Source organism: Protobothrops mucrosquamatus, unplaced genomic scaffold, assembly GCF_001527695.2.
Source record: "Protobothrops mucrosquamatus isolate PMUCROS unplaced genomic scaffold, P.Mucros_1.0 scaffold263, whole genome shotgun sequence".
Classification (NCBI taxonomy): domain Eukaryota; kingdom Metazoa; phylum Chordata; class Lepidosauria; order Squamata; family Viperidae; genus Protobothrops; species Protobothrops mucrosquamatus.
Genome location: NW_015386610.1, coordinates 192,709 through 216,449, shown reverse-complemented (window position 1 = coordinate 216,449; position 23,741 = coordinate 192,709). Strand labels below are relative to the sequence as shown.

Below are 23,741 nucleotides of genomic sequence, written 5' to 3'. Positions count from 1 at the left end.
GAGTGTATTCTCCCAAGAAGATAATTTTTAGGATTAGAGGACTCAAAATCCCAGTCACTCAGTTTTGCTAGACTTAAGTCAAAACCTGTTTTTTTCCCATCCAGATCTCCAAAACCTCCAGGCATTGGGAAACAACCTTGACAGCCCCACTTAGTCAGCTTGAGATGGAGATGCATAACTGGATAACAGTAGCACATTTAAAAAAAAAATATTTAAATTTATTATAGCCATCCAACTCCAATGGATTCAAGCATGTATACCAATAGATTACTTAACCCAGAGGCTGCATATAGATGTTAAATAAGGGCAGAGAGAGTGTAGAGCCCTGAAGGAACCTGCAAGCACCACCACCATAACATTGACTTGAAGTACTCTCTTCTGTGGAGTTGAAGTCCACAGGTCTTAAAGTTGCCAAGGTTGGGGACCCCTGAGCTATAGGACTAGCTCAGCTCTCCTCTTAGCTTCTGTCTCCTGTCAGGTAACTTGACAGATAGGTAAACCTACCATTGTAAGCACCCTTCTAAACCCAGCCTACACTGCCCAATAGTGTTAGAGAGAATTATTGGTGGGGTTTTTTTCTTGCCAGGAGGTGACTCTGGGCGTAGGAGAACCAAGCTTGGGAAATCCACCAGTTCCTTAATCTGACTTGCAATAATTAAGAAATGAGATAACCAACCATTCACTGACCTCATTACTGTGGCAGGAAGCTTGGAAAGCTTATTGCTTTCCAAATGTTATGAATCTATAATTCTCAGCAACCCTCATGTCTAGCTATGCTGGTTGGAGTTGCTACATGGGGAAGACCGCAAATGCCTAACCCTGATCTATCCACACATAAAAAAATTAAATTTTCTATCCACTGAGTCAGATTTCCATTCTGCAATAGAATTTTTATAGAACAAACTTTACTGAATACTTGTTTCAGATGTTGAAACAAAATTGCAGTGTGTTCCCAAGGCAGCATGTAATACAATCAATTTAAAATGTATAACAGTATTGAAATTAATACAAGCACAGAGAAGATTAATAGGAAAACCATAAAATATACAAATCACTAAACCATTATTCTATTTCAGTTACTGCTTTCTAATAGAAACAATAATAGTATAGATCAGTACCCAAAACACTTTGGAGAGATGGCATTGGGGAGAAAGATTGTTTCTTGGTTGAGAACATTGTTCAGATACAAATATTCTATAGCTTCTGAGAGTAGGATGAGAACATAAAGGAATTTTGGACTGGCTAGAGAGCAATATTGGAAACATGGTAGAAAATGCATCTTTTAATATACTGAGAGTTCTAGGATGCCAGATTTGATGGACTGCTTAATGGACTGCTAATTTGCTAGCGATAAACGTAGTCTTTATAGTAGGAGTACTGAATACTGAGGAAGCAACTGCAACTGAATTCCTGTATTGGAGGGTATGGACCTTACCTGACCCAGACAGCATCCATATGCACCCTCCCCTTGGGGACAGGTCAGGATGGGGAGCAGGGGTGCGGTCATTTTGTTTCTCTGTTTAAGTAAAAATCATTTCTGAAAGGATGACCTAATGAGTCAGGGGATGTCTTAACTCATTTTATTGTATACTCTTTAAATTTGTTCTTCTTCTATTTTCCATCTTAACAGAAGTTTATACATTTAGCAAGTATGTTCATCATTGGTACATAATTCCATTTTAAATTCTGTTACATGTTATTCTATACTTGGAAGCTTTAATCCACATAAAACCTCTCTTTTAACTGTGCATAAGAAAACCATTGAAAAATTAATCCCTCTACAGCCAATTGTTCTCTTGCTTTCATCTTCTCCATTTAGCAAGTCTTGATATTAGCAAGTCTAAATATTTTTCTTTGCTTGCTGTTTCTGTTCCATAAAATGCTTCTTGTGTTGATGCCTGTAAAACTACTTTTAGGCACAATCTGGGTTTATATCTGTTCCGTAATATGACATTCTTAACATAATGATTTTTGAAGTCTATGTTTGCCTGCAAGTTTGTCCACCTAGTGTTGCTTGGAATACAGAGCAATGAGCTATTGGAACTACTGAGCACTTCTTACATTCGTGAACTTAGTGCTACATGGTGGAAAAAACCCCTATGCCTAGCATATCAGGTTGTGCTTTAAGATAAAGTCTACCAAAGGAAATCCGCATATTCAGACCATTATTTGTATAGCATATGACTTCAGAATGTTCTTACTTTCTTATTTATTTTTACTTACTAAAGCCCTCCATCTTCTTCAGAAGATACCATAGCATATCAGAAGCAGCAGTAAATGCCACAGAAGTCAGACAGGCAGTGTGTCTAGGGTCACCTTTGAAATCAGGAACAGATGTGACTCATCACTGGATTTTCTTTTATCAGGAATAAAGGAAAGCAAGATATATATAAATCCTGAAAAATAAATTTATAAAGAGAATTTGTGATTAAACAAATTCACCTTTGTCCATTTTTAGCATTAATGGTTCTTTATGCATTGTCAAGGTCCATATATCAACGACTGTACCTCCATTTGAAAAAAACCCGACGAAATCAAAAAAGATTGCTTGAGACCTACAGGAGGAACCAGGACGGTCATAGGGCTGTATATAAAGAAGTTTCATATGTTTTTAACATATGAATTTCTGTATTTCTGTTTTTTTCTACTTTTCTGGTCTACTGTTTTCTACCTTGCTGCAAGGAGATGGTGTGATCTTTTCCCCTCTCTCTAGCTAGTCTATATCTAGACTAAATACAGTAATTGGCTTTTTTCTTTAGGTATTTACTGTTACCTCCCACTGAGCAAATCTTAAGCCTTGCTGCTGGACCACCACTTAATTTGATGAAAAGCATCAGTTTTGCTGATTAAATTGTATTTCTGGATTTTTGTTAGGAATATATACATTTAATATTGCTTAGCATTGTACAATCATTAAAATTCACATAGTTGCAGCACTTATATTTTATTTGGTAAGCTTGGCATTTTGCAAGCTTTCTTTTAATAATATGGGCTGCTTTGGGTCAGTTTACGTCAAAAAGTATCTGCAACAAAAGACCAGGTCTACATGCGAAGGTTCAGTTTAACTGATTTATTGCTACAAGCCGCTGCATAGGATCCTTCTCAACTTAAGATCAGCATCTGGTTAGAGTTAAGTAAGGGTCAATGGCAGTCAAGTGGTGGTGGTGGTGGTGGTGGTGGGGTTGAACAGTTCATTTGTGGCTATGTAGTGATTCTAGGCTGATCCCTCTTTTCTCCCCTCTCCCTGGCTCTGCCAGTCTTTCCCCTACAAAAAGCAAACACGGAGACGAATTGTGAAGATGATAACAACTCACCATCCATAAACACTATGAGCAGGGATTTTTATTTCACTTCTTGAATGATGGTATTGCAACAAGTTTCATCTGGCAAAGTTCACTCTTTTGCATTAATTGTACAAAAGCCCCACTCTCTATTGCTCCTGGACATCTTAGTCCATAATTGTATAGGGATTTTTTTAAGATAGGACTCTAGCACTGTATCACATTGTAGAGAGACTGTAACTGCATGGCAGTGCACATGCTTTGCATGCTGAAGGACCTGCATTATTACTACCTTCAGCTTTAAAAACAAAAGGTTTTTGGAACGGAGTGAGAAAAGATTTAATTAAGTTTTGGATAGCTGCCAGAGAAAAGAAACAATACTGGTCAAGTTGGACCCTTGATGATTCAGCGTAAGGCATTCTGTTTGTGTTCTAGTAATTGCATTTTGTAAGCAGAAAAATGTAAATCATTTGAGATCCATTGGCCTAAATAAACCAAAATATTCCCGAATTCCCACTACAGCAGCTTTCTATTGCCCAAAAGACTATAATCATCCCATCTAAATGCTAAGCGGTTGACTCAGTGCAACTACATCCCCTTAGTCTTCCTAAGATTAACAGCAATAGTAGTGGGCATTTAGACCTTTCAAAACGTCCCTTAGCTGTAAAATATAATAAATGTATGTCAAGATAACACGGGAAGAATCTTTCAACTTATAACAACTTCTAACTGCTTCCTTGCAGTATTACAAATGGAGGTAAATTAAACCAACTTCAAAAATCTAAAGACTTGGCCTATTGGATTAGGGCCATATTGAATTGGAGCTAGAATTAGTATTCTTATTTATTTATTTGTAGGCTGTATGTGTATAACAGTCGGATGACCATGAATTCCCTCTTTCCTTTCCCCATTCAGCACTGGCAACATCTTCTGAGTTGCTTCCAATGAAGAATTCAGAGTTTAGAAATCAGAGTGTCTCACTTGGTGAGAAGTAACACTCCAGCATACATGGAGGAAGTAGCATCGCTCCTTTGTTCTTCGGCCATTCTTTGTTTTAGGTTCACAGAACTTAATGGTTCAGAGACTGAAACTCCCTCCTACATTATCTATATAATGTTGAACCCATGCTACAATTTGAAAAAAAAGAAAAGAAATAATAACCAAGCCTAGGAGCTTGGTCTCATTCAACCATCTACAGGCATTTAGTAATGTGACTGTAATATGATATTAATGACATGCCATGGATTTGAGTGCTGATGGCTGAAGGCTTAGACTGGGAAGGCTTGCATTCACTTACAAATCAGTCGTATCAGTGAGTGATATTGGAGCAATCATTCTTCAAGTGCAGCCCACTATACAATGAGGCTAAAATGAACTTAGCCTTCCATAAATTTAGCTGATTGATTATTAATTAATTCTTATTATTGAAAAACTAATTGCTGTGCATGTTAATATATTGAAGTCAAGTACAAAACTTTCAATATATTTTTTTTCCCCTTCATATCCCAAAGATGGTGCTTTCTTACTCATTTCCATATCCAGCCATATTTCAGTTTTATCATTGAGAGGGAAAGAATATGTGCAGCATGTTTCAGTTTACTAGTGGTTTCTCTTTCCTTTCTTATTAGAAGAAAAAATATAAAGGACAAGAAGTATGGCAGACAATAGGAAAGATGAAGCTAAGGCACCGCACTGGACCTCAGGTCAGATAGCAGAAGCTTCTTCACATCCACATTCCGCAGAGATGAAGGAGCAAAGTGGCACAGGGGAAGGACTGGTCAGAAGTTCTAATGGGTTTCCATACAAAGAGGATGAAGCTGGAGAATATGGTGCGCATGGACCACAGAGCTCATATTCCAGAACCAAAGAGAATGGAATCAACGGAGAACTAACTACAGGAGAGAAAGACACTGCAGGTAAATTGTCAAAAGACTATTTTTCTTTTGTTCTTGAAAGCCTTGCTTTTAAGGGAGAGAGCATTGCAGGGAAATTTTTTCTAGGCAATAGTATCCTATTAACTTGAATCAGTTTAGGCTTCACCAGGTAACATAGTTACGTTGTTAAAAAACACCTGTGTGGGGTATTTGAATTGGGATCCAGTTCTGAAAGTAGGAAGAATGCACCGCACAGAAAGAAAGATATTAACAAGGCCTTACTAGCAAGAGCGGAAACATTGGGCTGAAGTCTAGTTGCTGGATAGAGTCAATGTCTAATTTAGTGTAACAAAGTCATGCTTCTTCCCCGAAATCTAGTTTTCAGAGTGAAACCAATGGCAGAATTTATAAAAAATGCATTCTGTGCTACTTGCAAAATTGTTTTTACAGCAGAAAAGAAAGGGATGCTAGTGTATCATTATAGTCATAACACTAAATACAGCTAGCAATGTCACATATATTTTTGTTGCATTTATAATTTATAATGGAATTAACTGAAGTTTAATTGATGAATACGTGGCCTGCTGTAGGGGGCATAGGGAATGACATTGAAGGTCAAGACGAAGAGCCACTAATAAGGCAGTGGTTGGATAAGAGACGTTCAATTCAAGTCAAGAAATTAATTTGAATAAATGTCTCAGGCCTTCCTAGGTCACAGGACAATAATGTGAGATAGGGGGGGAATCACATTCAGACATGCAAGAGTCTACTACAGGTACTGTTGGTATTAAAATAAAAGTAATCCTTCTCTATAGGGAAATAGTCCTTCCTTATATTTCTTAGTCTGTCTACCTTGCAGGGCTGACACTTGCTTTGATTAAAGCTTAAGCAGCTATCTAATGTTAATGGCAATAAGGTCTGATTTTCTTTTAGTAGTTCCAGACTGAAGCCTTACATACATTCTGTATGAAACAATGCCACTTTTATCAGTAAATTATAGCAAATCTTGGTCTATTCATGCAACAGACTGTGATTCTGGCATAGATGCCCTCCTTCTGCAGAGGCAGATACCATTTCAGTGCCTTCCAGCTTTCCATAACACAGCTCTATGAATAGAAAATAAACAGATCTGGAGAACATATTGTCATGACAGTCCCTTGCCTGCTACATGCTGTCTTTAGTTTTAGCAAAAGAGACATGTTTGAATGGAGGAGTATGTCTCATATTGTTTGGGATTTATAGATCAGGCTCAGGTGATAGATAATAAATTCAGGTTAATTGTTTGGTTTGGATTCAATCACTCTTGAAGTTTGCCATTCTGAAACAAAAAAAATGTTATATTGTACTCAGAGATGTCCGTGTTTTTTTTTGTTACCGTTTTTTCTTCCCACAACCCATCCTACTGATGAACATCCCTAATTGCACTCGTAAAGGCAAGTAGGCTCCCCTGAATAGGGTTTCTCTTTGAAGTACTGTATTCCATCCTAGTCAATGAAATTATTCATTCCATGGCAAATGTTGTTAGTAATTACAGCAGAAGGAATTTCTTGCCTTTAGGTGTCTTGGCAATTACACAGATTCAAGCAATTTGATTGCTTTTCATTTGCTTCCTTATTAATGATGCACAAAGACAACCAATAAGCTTAGTTGACATTACAAATCCAAAAGCAAAAACAAAAACCCAACCCCAACATAAATATGGTCATTTTTTTAAAAAAAAAACCCTAAACTATATTTGATCTGGTATTTCATGTATTAAGATATAAATCTCCATGGTTCTTCAACACAAGAAGCAGTGCTTGATGCAGTACATCCCAGCAGGATGGAATGCTTTAACTATCAGGAAGAACATTTTCTGACGAAAAAAAGAGGACATCTTGGGAAATATAAGTGAGCAGGATAGCTAAGGTCTGATCTTCAGAAATTAAGAGGAAATTCTGAGTAATGAATTACCCGAGCCACCAAAATTTGGGATTATACAATTAAAATGTTTGTGTTTGTGTGTGTGTGTGTGTATTTGCCAATGTCTTAACTTTAAAAAAATGAGAAATTCGTGTCTTTCTAAGAAGTACCAGTGGGAGATATATATTTTTTTGTAATAAAACAGCATCATGGTGTATCAGAAGATATATTATAGCAGCAACAGTAGAAGAAGAATCGACATGTTAAAGCACATACACTGTGTGCAACAGTAAATAGAAGATGTGGGCTGATTTTAGACAGTATTTTTCCAGTAGGTGGGAAATACTTTTCTATGAATAGAAGGGCACCACTGGATCATTAGTATCATTAAAATCATTAGTAACCTATGGAAACCAATAGTCAACTGGAAAATTACATATTATCCAATTGAACACTATATTTTTGTAGCCCCAAACCATTACACTGTGTTCAGTTTGTCTGCAAATATATATATATTCCGCCATCTATTTAGATATATTAGTGCTCAATTTTTCAAAAAATTTCACCTTGAAGACAAGTTATTCCAGAACAAAATATATAATTTTGGATGTTTTTCTATAGCAGAATACACCTTTTAAACTGCATGCACTAAGCACTGTAAATTCATCTTTGAAACATAAAAATTATGAGTTACTGTATAATTTTAAAACTTTAGACCCTTACATTAATATTTTGTAAATGGATAGTGACCAGTGTAGAAATATATTTGTTTAAAATAATGTGAAATAGATTTGGGGGAAAGTCCTTATACAGAAATAGTTAAGTGTATATTTGAAAACTAATAAAATGTCCACTGCTGGGAACACTTTTTGTACATTATTTCATTGCATTTTCTTTATAATTGGAAATAAAATCTAATCTTAGTTTGTTGTATTAGAGCAAGCTCTGAATGAATCGTAGTGTAACTTGTCAGGAAGTTTCAGCTGAAACCAGGAGAGGAAAACAACTATAGATGATGCCTTTTGGGTTGATGGGTATGGCAGCCTTAGTCTCCTGTACTCTGCCTCAAGTAGTTTTATTACTACTAAAGTGGCTGCAATTTTGTAGTAATAGGTATTTTCTGCCTGCACTATTCTTATAATGATGGGTACATGTTTGAATTGATCTGTGTATAAAGACATTGTGAAATTGCTGTCACATGGTGAGTCTAGAGTTCCTCTTAATTGCCATTTTACCAAGACTATACATGCAAATGTGTATTTTCTTCTTAACACATTCCATTGTATGTCTTCAGGGCATTACATTTTGTTATAGGACTTTGAGCATGTGATTAAGTATACTTTTTTTAAAAAGGTAGTTCTTTTGTAGTTCTACAGCGTGATTAGGAAAGTGCACATTGTCTTAATTCAATAGCAATAACAATTCAGAGCAATAACATACATCCTCTGCTACTATGACTCCACATAGATTGTTTAAAATCCACACTTTAGAAGCACTTGATAGTGCAAGGGAAATTGAGTTTGTTGGTGACTGTAATGGTATGTGGGAATGACTTGGGAGAAAGGAGGAAAAGCTACAGCCTAGATCAGAGTTCCCAAATCTTTCCACCTTTGTGGACTGGTGGGGAGTGGAGAGTGGATGATTCCGCGTGAGCAGTGGGCAAGTTCCATTTGCATGAGCGCGCACACACGCAGCTTCATCTGTGAGAACATGTGTGCAGTTCCATTTGCATGAGCAGTGGGCACATGGGCCCATCGCCCGTGCAAATGGAGCACGCGTGCATGCACTCACCCACTGCTTGTGTGAGCGAGGATTGATGTGTGCGCTTGCCCGCCACTTCTATGGCACGGTTCCGAACGGCTTAAGGCCCAGTAACGGCTGCTGCCTGGGGGGTTGGGGACGCCTGGCCTAGATCTGATCTAGTAAATGAATTCTGAGGCTGAAAGAGGGGTGGGGGTGGAGAAACACCTCAGAAGGGACCTCCTTTTGTACTTTATGCCTTTTTCAGAGAGTCAGAGTAAGGCAGGGGAGAGGCACTTTTAATGCCACCTTATAATAAAACTAAAGCTAGTATAGGTAGTCCTCGATTTATGACCACAATTGAGCCCAAAATTTCTGTTGCTAAGCAAAACAAGTGAGTTGTGCCCCATTTTACAACTTTTTTGCCACAGTTGTTAAATGAATCACTGCAGTTGTCAAGTGAATCATGTGGTTGTTAAGAGAATCTGGCTTACCCCATTGACTTGTATTGGTCAGAAACCAACTGGGAAGATTACAAATGTTGATCACTTGATCTCGGGACCATGCAGCCATCATAAATGTGTCCCATTTGCCAAGGGCCCCAGTTTCAATCCTATGACCATGGGGATGCTGCGAAGGTTGTAATGTGAAAATTGGTCATAGGCCATTTTTTTCAATGCAATTGTAACTTCAAATGGTCACTGAACAAATGGTTATAAGTTGAGAATTACCTGTAAATCATAGTTGGCTTCTTGTCTGCACTTCCTCCAAGGGCTAACTTCAATTCTGCAAGTCTGAAAGCACCCTTTTCTTCCTTCACTTTTACTTTCCCAAAACTAGGAAGGATCCCTTCCGAGAGGCGTTCACCACTTTCCAGAGCTGTTCTCACCTTCCAATATTCTTTTACAATTTAACCAACGTTCTTGTGTTTAAATGCTTTATGATTGACATGACAGATTTATTTTTCCCTGATTTAGGGAGAGGTTATTTACTTGTCCTGCAATAGACACTTCTTTATGAATATATTGAAATTATTTCTAGTGAAATGGAACGATTTTTAAATTATTCATTGAATGATGTTTAATTTAATTTCCATTCAAGTATATTGGCACATTGCATTTAAAGGTTTAAGTAATAACATTCCTTTACATATGATGCCATATAATGAAATCCCAATTTCATTGTGCATGGTTATTTTAAATAAATCAAACAGAAAATATAGTTCAAGAAGCATTTTATGGGCCATAGATGAATGCTTCTTTTTACTGGTCTCAATATGTTATTCAACTTAACCTCTCAACACTAATTCATTATTTTTCTTCAGTTCATCTCTCTTGACAATGTCTGCAAAATATTGAAGATTCTGAAGTCCACCATTTGCAACTTTGACTCCTAGCCATCATGCCCAACTGATCCTATTACTTTGATAATGCCTATGTAAGAGAGGGCAGGACCCCATATTTTAAAATAAAGTTGTATCTATCAAGTAATATAGAGATGAGCTAGTCATATGAGCTAGTATTGCAGAGATGAGCTAGTCATATGAGCTAGTATTGCAGAATACTAGTACTTTCCTTAAAATGAGCATCAAGAATTAAGAATATATGTAGCTCCAAGCCTGAATTGAGTATCATAATGTTTTGGGGATCAATTAGACATAAAAGATTTTACATCTTGCACTCTATCAGTCCATACTCCATTTAAGTTCAGCTGCTTTTAACTGTTTTTCTCTATAAAATTACTGCATCTACTCAAAGTTGCTCTGCACTTATTTTGAAGAGTTTTTAAGACATTAGTATTGTCATCCAACATCTAGTAAATTTGGCTTGATTTTTTTAAGACACTGACTTTTATTATGTTTTAAGATGGTTATTCTTTAAATACCACCCTGATTTGAGGAAAAGTGGCCTATTTGTCATTTATATATATAAATAATATTCTATGAATGACAGCAAAGTTTTAGGACTGATTCCCTAAAAATCTTCAGTAAATAAGAGGCTTCTCAACAGGAGCTCAGAGCTGCCAGACCCAGGTTATAACACTGCTGATGACAGATGATGATGATCGGTGGCAGTAAAGGTTTAAGAGTTTTCTGCATCTCTTTGAAGTCATCTAATCGCCTGGATTTTTGTAGCCCACGTCTGATGGCATTAATCCCAGCATTATTCTTCTACTTCATGGAAGAGTGGAGCATGAGTGCACAGTGAGGAGTAGTTAGGTAGCACCATCTTCTGGACAGGGTCTTTAATTCTCTTGCTAGTTTTGCTTTATCAGGTTTTTGTTGGGGTCTTGAGGAGTGCAGCAATTAAACCAAATACATTTTTATGTACTTTTCAGATTCCTCTCCCTATTCTCTATACATTCTTGAATAGACAGTTTGTACTTCATACAGACAACATTCAAGGACAGCAAGAAAATGTTCTTTGGCCAAATGAAATGACTACATGTAGCTACAAACGAGTTCTACAGCATGGGCTAGATTCTGACATCTTTATACCAGATGCAAGTTTTTATTTGACAGTTAGACAGTAAGGGAACTTTTCCCACAGTGAAATTGAAAGGTTTGGTCCATTCTAGGTACATTCACCTCATATTCCACTACTGTGATATTTGAGAATGTGAAGCTGTTTGCACCTATTGTTAGCGATATAAAAAAGAAATGCTTAATGCTGGATGAATTCAGAAGTGTGGCTCTAATTTACTTACTTACTTACTTACTTACTTACTTACTTACTTACTTACTTACTTACAAATAAATAAATACCCATTTACAAATCCATTCTAACTTTCTGTATCTGTGAGGATGCATAGACATCTAGTGCTTGGCAATACTTTATTCTGTTTTTACTGCAGCACTGCAATATTTGTCATATGATTAGGTTTAATTGGCATTTCTAGTTTAAGAAAATAAAGGCTTGTACTTGATGATTAATTGAGAACATTTTATATTAAAGATCCATGCTTTTACAGTTGATATTTTACAAAACAATAAATAGGAAATAACTTATTTAGGCAAAAGTAACTGGCATTTAGCTAAGACTAACTAATAGTACAGTAAAATACACCCATGACTCCTAATTTTATTTCTGTTCAGTAAGTCTGTCAAAACTGAATTATTGGGGAATAAAATGAATATATGGTATGCTTCCCACTGTTAGTGTCTTTTTCTCATCCATATAAAGGGTAAAAGCAGTACCACTATCAGTTGCAGATTACATTTACCTTTTCACATTGTGGCAAATATATTGTATATATAATAATCATGCTTGATATTTTAAGAATATTGTAAAATTATATGTTAGATTAAAAATGTTTTAGCTTATCCATACTTGTAACCACCATTCAAAAGGAGTCAGAAAACACCTATTAACATCTGCAGGAAACTTACACATACTTAATACCCGATATAAAGTCTGAATATAAGACTTGGTACAAGGATTGGTTTACTTCTTCTAAAAGTGAATATGTTTAGTAGTAAATATTTGATAACGTCTGGACCATATTACAGTACCTAGTCCTCAATTACAAAGTAGAGAACTGGGATGATCATTAATTCATGGATTAATTCTTAACTGTATCTCACTCTATTATATGGATTAAGGCTCTTCATGCAAGCAAAAAGTAACTATAAACAGTATAATGAAAAAATATAATACATAACTGGATCCATAATACAACCATTTTTGACTTACTTGGTAATAGCAGTTCATAATTAGTTGCACAGCAGTCAGTGTCTGAGAATGGAAGCATGCAAAGTCCATGCTTATTTATAGCTAAGTTAAATAATGTTTATGATTTTTTGGAAGTGAAATATTTATTTATTTAAATATTTTAAGCACAAGCCTCCAAATTGCAATCATATAACTGCAGGAACTGGACTGCGACAGTTGTAAGGATGAGGATCAATTTTAAGTCAGTGCTGTTGTAATTTCAAATGGTTGCTAAACGAATGATCATAATGGTCATAAATTACTTTTTCTAGGACCATTTGTCTGTCTCTTACTACTGCCATATGATCCTGGGAAAAGATGCAACATTTTTAAAAAGTTTCAGAAATATAGATAGATATAGATATAACACTGGTTAGATGACTAGACATTGGTATTTAACCATAGATCTTTTTAACATTTATATTTTATTAGTTTTACTAATCTAGATGAAACGTTAATATATATTGCTAATTCATATATGATATACCATATGCTAAATAAATAAATAAATGTGTTCCTAAGCACTTGTTTGAAATCAATTCTAAATAGTTATATAGCCTTAATGCATCCTGGCCCACATTCTTCCACATCTGTCAGTTTTATATTCATGAGGCAGATCCCAAATTAAATGTAAACCATGTTTGGTTGAGTTCATGTAGAATCTCTCTTCAGACCTGCAATGTTAGAGATGGCATCCTCTGGAAAGTTTGAGATTGGCTACTACACATTCCCCTTCCTGCTCTCACACCATTGCACTTGAGTATCTAGCTCTTGGTTTGTCCGACCAGGTTTTTATTTACTTAAGCATTTCTGTATCATGAACCATAACATTTTATTGTTTAAACAGTCACTTATCAAAGAGGGCTCAAAATTGGCTCTTTAATGGTGCCTATATAATTTGGGATTCATTTAGGATATTAAAATCAATGGATTAAACAGCTCTCTAAAGTTATTTAAAATTTGAGAGACATGTTGGTACTTGATAGTTATAAATGTGGACCATGAGTACAGTCAGAAGAATGCTAGTTAGGAATCTAAAAATCAATAATGCAAATTGTAATTTTTTCTTTAAGTTATTTTTGAAGGCTTCCCTATGATAATTAATAATTTTTAATTTTTTGTTACTTTTAATAAGTGGTACATGTGGTCCTCACTTAACAACCACTTGTTCGTCGACTGTTCAATCTTACTATGACAGTGCTGAAAAGTGGTACTTACAATCAGTCCTTGTAATTGTAGCTGTCATAGCTTCTGCATAATCATGTGATCACGATCAAGGAATTTGGTGACTGGCTTCCAGCGACATCACAATGTCCTGTGGTCATATGATTGTGATTTGAATCCTCTACTGCCATCACAATCAATGGGGAAACTGACAAAAAATCACAAATGGTGACCACATGATGTTGCACTTAACAATATTGTGCGATTCATTTTAACAATAGCAAAGTGCTGCACGTGTCATCACAAGAAGCATAGTTAATGTGACATCTGCTTTATGACTGTGTTGCTTAGCAATAGAAATTCTGTTCCCAATTACAATCATTAAGTGTGGACTGTCTGTAATATGCACAGTGAAAGGTCCAAATGATATATGACACCGGTAGTAACTAAACTATTTTGATAATATGTGAAGTCGTTTCCTCTTTCTAGCTCCTCTAAAGGGTCAGAAATGAATGAGTTTGATCAATTCAGGGCTGGAGGCACTAGTCTAATCCATAGATATGTATCATAAAACATTTTTTATTTTTTTTAAATTCCTTGTTCATCTAGATGCAGTTGGAACTAGACTAAGGCGTGAAACCCAATTAAATGAAGATGTTTATAGCTTCATGTATAAATCAGACCTCTTTGCTTACTTAAGAAATCCAACTTAAAAGAAGCCATGACTTAATATGATTTCTGAATTTACATGTGTTTGCAGAATAATTCATAAACAGATATATTAAATCATTATAGGAAATGGATTTCTAAAAATATTTTAGAAATAATTTTATAATCTTGTTAAGAGGGAATTTACTTTCCATTTATCATTTGAGAAATAAAGGATTCTTTTTAGTTTACAGCAAAACAAAGTTTAAACAGCTAGATAGAAGAAATTGCTACAGCTTTTATTCATACTTTTGTTTACAGGCAATACATTCATTTCTTGAATAATTCTATTTTGAATGAAATTGACTCAAGAGACTTTGTTAATGTTTTTCTTGTTGCACTCAATGTTCCTTGTTCTTTATTGGCAGCCATATACTTTTAGGAAATATGTATTTCCAGAAGATGTTGGTAAGATATTATAGTCCTCTGCCATTTTGTTATTGTCTTTATAAATTCAGTTCTTAATAAAGGCATTTACATTTGTCAAGAATTTATTTCTTGAAAGCCATCAGGAATTAAAAATATTGTTGGATATCTATACACTTATTGCCCCATTTGTCTAATTAGTTATAAATGCAGGGTTAATATGTACCCATTCTAGAATCATAGAAATATAATACGTTCTGAGTTAGAACTGAAACACAGAAAACAGCCATCTACATAGGCAAGCTGCTGCCATTCCTCATCTGAATGCAGCTTTTCTCTTTGGCGTTGCCATGCCAACATTTCAGTGTGCTGTCTGAAATTTCAGTTTAAGCTCCTCTGAGAGAAAGTAGGCAGAAAGGGAGCTTATTTAGAATTCAGGAGCAGACCCGTGGCCAACTGCACTGTCTCTTCGACTGGTCAGAGGTGGCTCAATCTGCTAGACAAAAGATGCAAGGCATCATTTTCAGTAGTAATGGCATAAGGTTGAAAGACAGTGGATGGATGGATTAAGCTAAGAAACAAAGAGGATTTCTTGTCAGTATCATGATTTCCATGTCTTAAATAAATGAGTTACTATGTATAGGATCCAGCCTGAGTTGGTCACCAGGACCAGAGGTTTATTCTTCCAGGCTTTCAGACTCATGCTGGAGCCCATCCTATTGCTGTACATAACTAAAATAAAACATTCTGGATTGCTTACCTTCTCCTTTCTTCTCAAGTTAAACTTTAATTCTTTTAGCTTTTTTTAATATGAAAAAGGGAGCATTTACTGTGAATATATTGAATATTTCAAACTTATGAGAAATGGAAGACCTGAAAAAAAATAAAACCCTATGATAAAAAAAAGTATTCTCAGCTCTATCAAGAGATTTAATTATGTGTCAGGAACTTTTACATTCCATGAATCAGGCCTTCACTTTGGAAGGAATCTTTTCATCAACTAGAAGAGCTTGATCCTAACTAGTGCACTCTAGCTGCATTGAGATTGAAACTTCAAAATTCAAAGATGAGGCAATTGGAGATTTAATATCCCAACAGATCTGGAAGATGCTAGACTGAGTAAAGCTTTGCCACAAGAGAAAATGACAGTAAGTGTGTTATGAGATCACACCATGGACTTGTGATTTGCATCAGATATGGTATAAAAAAGTAAGTGTGATTATACTTGGTGGCATAATCACACAGATCATCATTTTGACAGGATCACTGGTGATTACTGACACTGCTGGCACTCTGTGGTTTTTCAGAAGGATTAATACCAGGAAACATTCCATTCAGTAACAAAGAAGATGTAAATAAAAGACATTGGGTAGTCGCATTAAGAATTCTGGGAAAAAATATAGGAGGTGGCCGAGGCAGGTGATATTCCCAATTAGATTATTTCTCTACATTCCCTTGATTTCCTTGAGGACTTCCGGCAGGCCTTTTAAGAAATAATGGAAGCAATAGCATGCATCTCTATCATCCCTGTGAATTAATAATTTGTGTCTCTTTGGCCTGTGTCAGTTATCATCTCAGCATTACAGAACCCATGGTGGCAGCACAGTGGTTAGAATGCAATATTGCAGGCTGACTCTGCCCACAGCCAGGAGTTCCATCTGGACCAGCTCAAGGTTGACTCAGCCCTCCATCCTTCCGGAGTCAGTTGCCCCCGGATTCTTGGGGGCAACATGCTGACTCTGTACACTGTTTGGAGAGGGCTGTAAAGCACTGTGAAGTGGTGTATAAATTTTATTTATTTATTTATTTATTTATTTATTAATTTAATTTATATCCCGCCCTTCTCCTTGCGGACTCAGGGCGGCTAACAACCAGAATAAAAAGCTAATCCCAAAAAACTACAGATTAAAAACATAATTAAAAACAAATATTAATGATTGGTCTACTTAGTTTAAAATTACTTTAAAACCCCCATTAAAATTTTTTCCCCTAAGTGCTATTGCTATTTACCTGGTTGCCACAGGTGAATGGTTTCTGTTACATATCAACAAAGCAGCACCCATTAATTGGCTTCATTTCAGCCGAGAACTGCATTGGTTAATGAAATTGGGGCTGTAGACATGTATATGTCTCATTCACACACAGAGATCACTAAAACTATGAACAATTTGAGCTTGATTTATGCAGTCTGCATTTATGAAAAAATCCTAGTCTGATTTTAAATCAGTAGAAATAAATCATTTTTGTATTTCTAATGCATTTTTTGTTTTGATCAGAATGTTGTTTTGTTTTCGGTAGTTGTGAAGAGTTGAGAAAAAGACTGTATTCTATATCTTAGAAACTGCAGAAAACCATAAAAATTCATTCTGTTTCTATCCTGCTTTTCCTCTTAGAGCTCAAACTGCTTACATGTAAATTTTCCATTATGTTATCCACACTGCATCAGCCATGTGAATATTAGTACAGTGCTCAGGAAATATCATCATCAACAGTGTGGTGGATTTTCAGTTAAATAAAAGTTCATCATTAATGTTAAATAAGGGAAAATGATTAAAATTGATGGAATTGAAAGGCCAGTTGGAAATAAATTATGAAATCTTGCATGAGAGGATAGTTACAAATTTCTAGTGAATAACATTAGACACGTTAAAGTCAAAGCCAGTGTATTCAAAAACTATTTCTTGAAATCCAAGCCTTATTGTGGAAATACAACCATTAATACTTGGGCACTTTTGTTTCCTCAATACTCTCGACACAAGCTGAGCTAAAAGCACCAGATCAAAGTTTTGGAAGATAATGATGATCAATTGTGCATTACACCCATGTAGTGATATTGACAGGTTGTTCTTGCTATGAATGGAATGCTGCAAGTGCAGCAAACAATTGAAGAAGGAAAAAAGGCCAGAGCTGAATATACTAAGGGTAGCTAAGAAGATAAACTAAATGACTTAATAAAGGAAGATGTATCGAAAAGCAGTGCAACCAAAGATGTACTCAGAATGAGCAGCTGGTGTTGTGAAGGCAAAAATGGCAAAAGAGTCCATTCTGTGGCCAGCACTTTAACAAACAGAGATCAAGTGAATGCAGAAAAAGATAGTTGTAGTGATATCAATGATGGCTGGCACATTTGATGCCGTACCAAAAGATCTGGAAAATCACTGGGACATGATAGGAACAGATACAAAAAGTTGCATTTGTTAGATCTCTCTCTCTCTCTCTCTCTCTCTCTCTCTCTCTCTCTCTCTCTCTCTCTCTCTCTCTCTCTCTCTCTCTCTCTCTCTCTCTCTCTCTCTGTGTGTGTGTGTGTGTGTGTGAATGATTATCTGTAAGGTAACAGAGACAATAGTTGTCATCATTCTTATCATTCTTATCATCATCTCCTCTGAGGCTATTCTCAACAATTGTGCTGTCCAGATACTGCATATCAATCCTTTTTAAAGATGAACATACACGTACACAAGTGTGTTTACATGAGCACATTTATAAGAACAAAGAAATCTCCAGGATTAGTTCTATGTTGACTTGCTTAATTATTATTTTTTAAAAATCAAGTTGTGGAGTTAAATGCAGTATCAGCAATTGTTCTGGAAGGAAGATACAAGAAAACACCCTTGGCTTTCTCCTTGCTGGATCAGTCCTATGGAAATCATAACACTGTTCATCCTGCACTCTTATAAGGATATCTGAGTACGATATATATCCTGAGTAATAGTTAAGTTTCTGAAGCCTTCAGATTCATTCTGTCTCCACTATCTACTCTCAGAGAAGGATGACTTTTCTTATTAAATATCTCTTAATATTGTTATACAGCTGAAATTGTTGCTTCCCTCCCTCCCACCAACTTTTACGGAGCTCATAGTTTTAGGAATTTTACTAATTATATGTTTGGCAGATTCTTCAGCATTCACCCTGTTCTCACTTTCCTCCATTCTGATTGTGAAGAAATGTCAGTTTTACCTCCCATCTTTTTTTTCTTTTTTCTTTTCACTATCATCCAGTGGTTTGGATTTTGCAGATTCTGAAAACTCTTTGCTTCCGTCTAGTGGTTGTCTAGATTTTGGCATTCCATATCTGATATAACTCTAAGAGAATGACTTTCAGATAGTCCACTCTGGTTGTTATTAAAATAAAATTGGTGACTTTATACAAAATTCTACATCAAAACAAAGACTTCAGTTTTCTGTTCTTTTTCCCACCAGCTATCATGATGTCAAAAGTAAGCTAATGGTTTTTGAGAACCAAATCATTTTGTGCAACTTCCATAAATATCCAGAGGGCCAATTTATATACACATTTGAGTGGCAAATCTGATTTTTGTTTTGTGCAGTGAGACTCTTGCTCCTTTCTCTTCTATATTTTGGCAAGTTATTGCACAATGCAATTCTTAGCAGTATGAAAGAAAAAGATTCCATTAGGCTAATGGAGTCCAAACTAATATCCAGGAGTTATGCAGCTGGTGCAATATTATAGGGCTAATAGTGTTAGCAATGTCAATGTGGCAATGGGATCCTGAAGGGAGAGAAGGCATTGTGCCTGTCTTTCATGTCACAGTCTTGCGAACAGAATGTGTTTTTTCTTCTGACAGAAAATTTGTCAATCAACCTGCCAAAGGAATACTTATAGCTTTGTGTTTTCTGTGCAATATTTCTGCCATGCTAGATCATCTTTTCTGGATATTGTATCTTTGTAGTATCAGAATACTTGAGATTCAGAAATATTCCTTTTAATAATCCTAGATTTTGGATTTATTACATTACATTTTGGAATTAATGTGAGTAAAGAGTAAAGAGACCGGTCAAGACAGGAGCCCACCAGTCAGCATTTCCCATCAACAAATGTCAGCCCTTTGAGGTAAACCAGACAGGAACTAAAATCACAAGTATTAACTTTAACCCTTACTGTAATGCTACAATAGCAGAGTCTTGCAAGTGTGAAAGCACTTTCCCCTTCCCCAGCCTTTACTTTCTACAGAACTAGGGAGGGTCCCTTCTGAGAGGCTTTCTCTACTTCCATTCCTTTTGTCGGCTGAGATGTTTCTTGTCACACTGTTGCCTGGGCTGCGCTCCTTCTCTTGTCTTCCAAGGTCCTTTTCACATCCCATTACAGGAACTTGAGTGATCTTTGGTCACTAATAAAGCTGACTTACTGCAGATATTCCAGCCCACCAAGGAGCAAAACAGGGATACCTACTGTTTTATATTTACTGTATATAAGTTCAGTGGTTGTTGCTCTTACCCCCCCCAAAAGAATTTCACCATTACCACCCCCACTAATCTCAGGGGCCGACATTTGGTAAAACTGCTGCACTGTATGTTGATGATGCAGCAATCCTCTCACTTATATAGATGGGCCTTAGCAGAATTCTGCAAGGAGGAAGGGCTTTTAATTTGTTTCTCTGAGACTAAAACTATTGGTTTTCTTGGGAGGACCTAGCTGCCATAAACACCAATGGCAAATAGGAATTAACAAACTAGAACAAGTTCCAGCTTTTAAATATCTTGGAGTAATTTTTCAAGCCTCTGGAACTTGGCAGGAACAATCTAGAGTAATTTCTGGCAAAGCCAGTAACAGTACCAAAGAAATTGTGGACTGCTTTTTTTTCTCTGTAAAATATTAGGATTAGGATTAAATGTATACATATGCATCATGTTATTCCAAGAACCCAGAAAGTCATAATGTATCCATGGATCCAATGTGGCCTTTTGTAATTGACAAATAGAAATTTTGACAATATCCAGATTTTCTAAGTGCCATTTTAGATTTTGCACCTAGTGGGACCACCATGGTCAGTTTAGGGTATAATCTTTCCTCTTTTTAACCACACTTTAATGTTGTGTGTTATGAACCAAGACATTATCAGTGTGTATTTGGAAATCCCAGAATATTTTACCCTGCCCATTTTCAACTACTTGTTTAATTCTACACTGAAAGTTTTCATTACTGACAAATGATGATTTTTACAGATGTTTTAATGAATCATTCTGTATTATGTTGTTTATAATCAGTTTGTGTGATCTTCTTGCACAAACAGACGAAACCTTGTTTCATCTGCCTTTTTGTACACTTTGCATTTTGAATCATTTGATGACTTTTCAGAAGAAGCTTATAAGGGGAAGAGGTTATCATCTCAATCCCCCAAATTTCTGGAATGAGGTAGGAGGATGGCATAATAAAGGTCTGTCCTGAAAGTATCTGTTGTCTCTAAAATTATGAGTAAAGAGTATTTGGAGTATAATCTTGCTAGTGGTGAAGAAATTGTGAATATGTTTCTATGCATATGTTAATTGAATCTTTTTTCATAGATGAATGTTATTTACACTGTAAATTAATTTTAATAGCCAACACCCCAGAAGACAAACTCAGGATACAAAAAGATCTTGACAAACTTGAACAATGGGCCCTATCTAACAAAATGAGTTTCAATGTGGAGAAAAGCAAAGTTTAGGCAGGAAAAATCAAAGGTACAAGTACAGATTGGGAAAGACCTGGCTTAAAAACAGTAACTGTGAGAGGGACCTTGGAGTCCTAATGGACGATCACTTAACCACGAGCCAGCAGTGTGCAGCAGCAGCCAAAAAAGCTAATACAATCCTGGGTTGTATAAACAGAGGCATAGAATCAAAATGAGGAATCATGTGAGATATTAGTACCGCTTTATAAAACCCTAGTAAGACCACACCTGGAATACTGCAGCCAGTTTTGGTCACCATATCACAAAAAAGATGTTCAGAGTTTGTAAAAAATTCAGAGAAGAGAACTAAGATGATCAAAGGCATGGAAACTAAAACATATGCAGAATGGCTGCAGGACTTGGGTTTGGCTAGTCTAAAGAAAAGAAGAAATAGGTGTGACATGATAGCAGTATTCAATTATTTGAGGGGCTGCCACAAAGAAGAAGGGGTCACATTATTCACCAAAGCACCAGAGGGCAGGACAAGAAACAATGGTTGGAAACTGATCAAAGAGAGAAGCAACCTGGAACTAAGGAGAAACTTCCTGACAGTGAGGACAATTAACCAGTGGAACAGCTTGCCCCAAGAAATCGTGGGCGCTTCATTACTGGAGATTTTTAAGAAGAGGCTAGACAGTCACTTGTCTGAGATAGTATAGGTTCTCCTGCTTGAGCAGGGGGCTGGACTAGAAGACCTCCAAGATCCTTTCCAGCTCTATTCTATTCTAATTTGAAATTATTTCACATCAGCTGCATTTTCTCAATAATACCAACCTTTTCTCTTTGTAAAATAAACAAGGTATACAAGTGGGAATAAGATATAATGAAGAGTTTGTACTGACTTCAGAAGAGAGTTATGTCCTTAAACGAGTAACATCTTTTACATGAACCTTATTTGCTTTGGATTATTATTCTGATAGGGAATGCTTTAAGTAGGATAGTGATGATAAGAAAAAAAGGAATCCTGATAATCTAATTTAGTAGTACCACTAAACCAATAAGTATATATTTATTTATGAATCATTCCATGCTGATGAAAACAGTATCAAACATAGAGTTCTCCATTAGCTGGCACATATTGACAATCTATATTTGAACTGGAATCTAAACCCTGCAGTTACAGCCATGCAGCTTTCCATTACCTGTTGTTCTGTAGTCAGTTCATTTTCACATAGCAATCAACCTTTAAAAATAGGATGTGCAAATTAACAGCCACTACAGTGGTGAGATCATGGGGGGGGGGAGGGGAGAAATCAAGGATTTAAGATTCTCTTATAAAAAGATAAAGAGGAGGAGCTTGAGTCATTGACTCCTGCTTGATGACTATGGGGTGGGGTTGGGTCTATTTTGCAGATCTAGATCTAGATCGATAAGCATGTGCGTTTGTGTCTGTCTGTCTACAGGTAGTCCTTGACTTATGACCACAATTGAGCCCAAAATTTCCACTGCTAAACAAGACAGTTGTTAAATGAGTTCTTCTCCTTTTTACAGACTTTCTTGCCACAATTATTAAGTGAACCACTGCAGTTGTTAAGTTAGTAACACAGTTGTTAATTGAATTTGGCTTCCCCATTGACTTTGCTTGTCAGAAGGTGGTCACAAGTGTCTGAATTTTGATCATGTGACCATGGGTATGTTGCAACAGTCATAAGTGCAAAAAACTTTCCTAAGTCACTTTTTTGAGTGTCATTGTAACTTCAAATTGTCACTAAAAAGTAGTTGTAAGTTAAGGACTACCTGTATTCCAGTGAATCTGTTTCAGTGAATGCCTCAGGAGATAGCTGCCCCTTGATCTTAAAATGTATATTCATAGTCTAGCCTTCAGCTCTGGCAACCCCTTGAGTGCTTGTCACGTATTACTTAGATTCCAAGATCAGGACCATCCATCTGTTGTAGCATTCACTGAAATAAATTTCACTAGAGAGGCATTGATGTGTCTTCTGATTAAGAAATACTTTATTGCTTTCTGAGTAACCACTTTTATAGGGTTTTATAGTTTTATAGTTTTATATCGTTTCAAAGGGGTGCAGTAAAAATAGTAACTATTTGTAGTTTTTACCTTGGACTACCTAAGATTGCAAACTTATATCTATCTATCTATCTATCTATCTATCTATCTATCTATCTATCTATCTATCTATCTATCTATCTATCTATCTATCTATCTATCTATCTATCTATCTATCTATCTATCTATCTATCTATCTATCTATCTATCTATAGCATACTGTTGTCCCTATACAAATATGAAATTCATGAATTTAGAAGTAGTTGGAAGTCACTGAAGGCTGATCTGTGATTGCATTATTTCAGTGGTTTCATCATGAGAATTCTGACAAGCTCAACAGCAAAAGCAACTCCATAAATACAACATCTGCAAGAAAATGCTTCTGTCCAATACACTTTTCTTCCCTTTGTGTAATGTAACGCTTTTAAGCGAATGTTAATTGATTTTCAGGCACCAACTTTGTTCACATACATATTGAGCAAGAATTCTAGAAGGCATGTATGAATTTGGTATAGACAAGTTGAGGTAAAGTGTTCT

The 23,741-nt window shown here is 36.1% G+C and overlaps 1 protein-coding gene across 3 annotated transcripts in view; it reads left to right on the top strand.

Moving 5' to 3' along the window:
* Positions 1-4,931: 4,931 nt before the first annotated feature.
* MAP2 (microtubule associated protein 2) overlaps positions 4,932-23,741 on the top strand; it is a 91,487-nt gene continuing 72,677 nt past the window's right edge. For all 3 annotated transcript variants that reach the window (XM_015814579.1, XM_015814577.1, XM_015814576.1), the window contains exon 1: positions 4,932-5,197. In XM_015814579.1, coding sequence (XP_015670065.1) covers positions 4,936-5,197 — 262 coding nt within the window. In that variant the 5' untranslated portion in view covers positions 4,932-4,935. The remainder of the gene's footprint in view (positions 5,198-23,741) is intronic.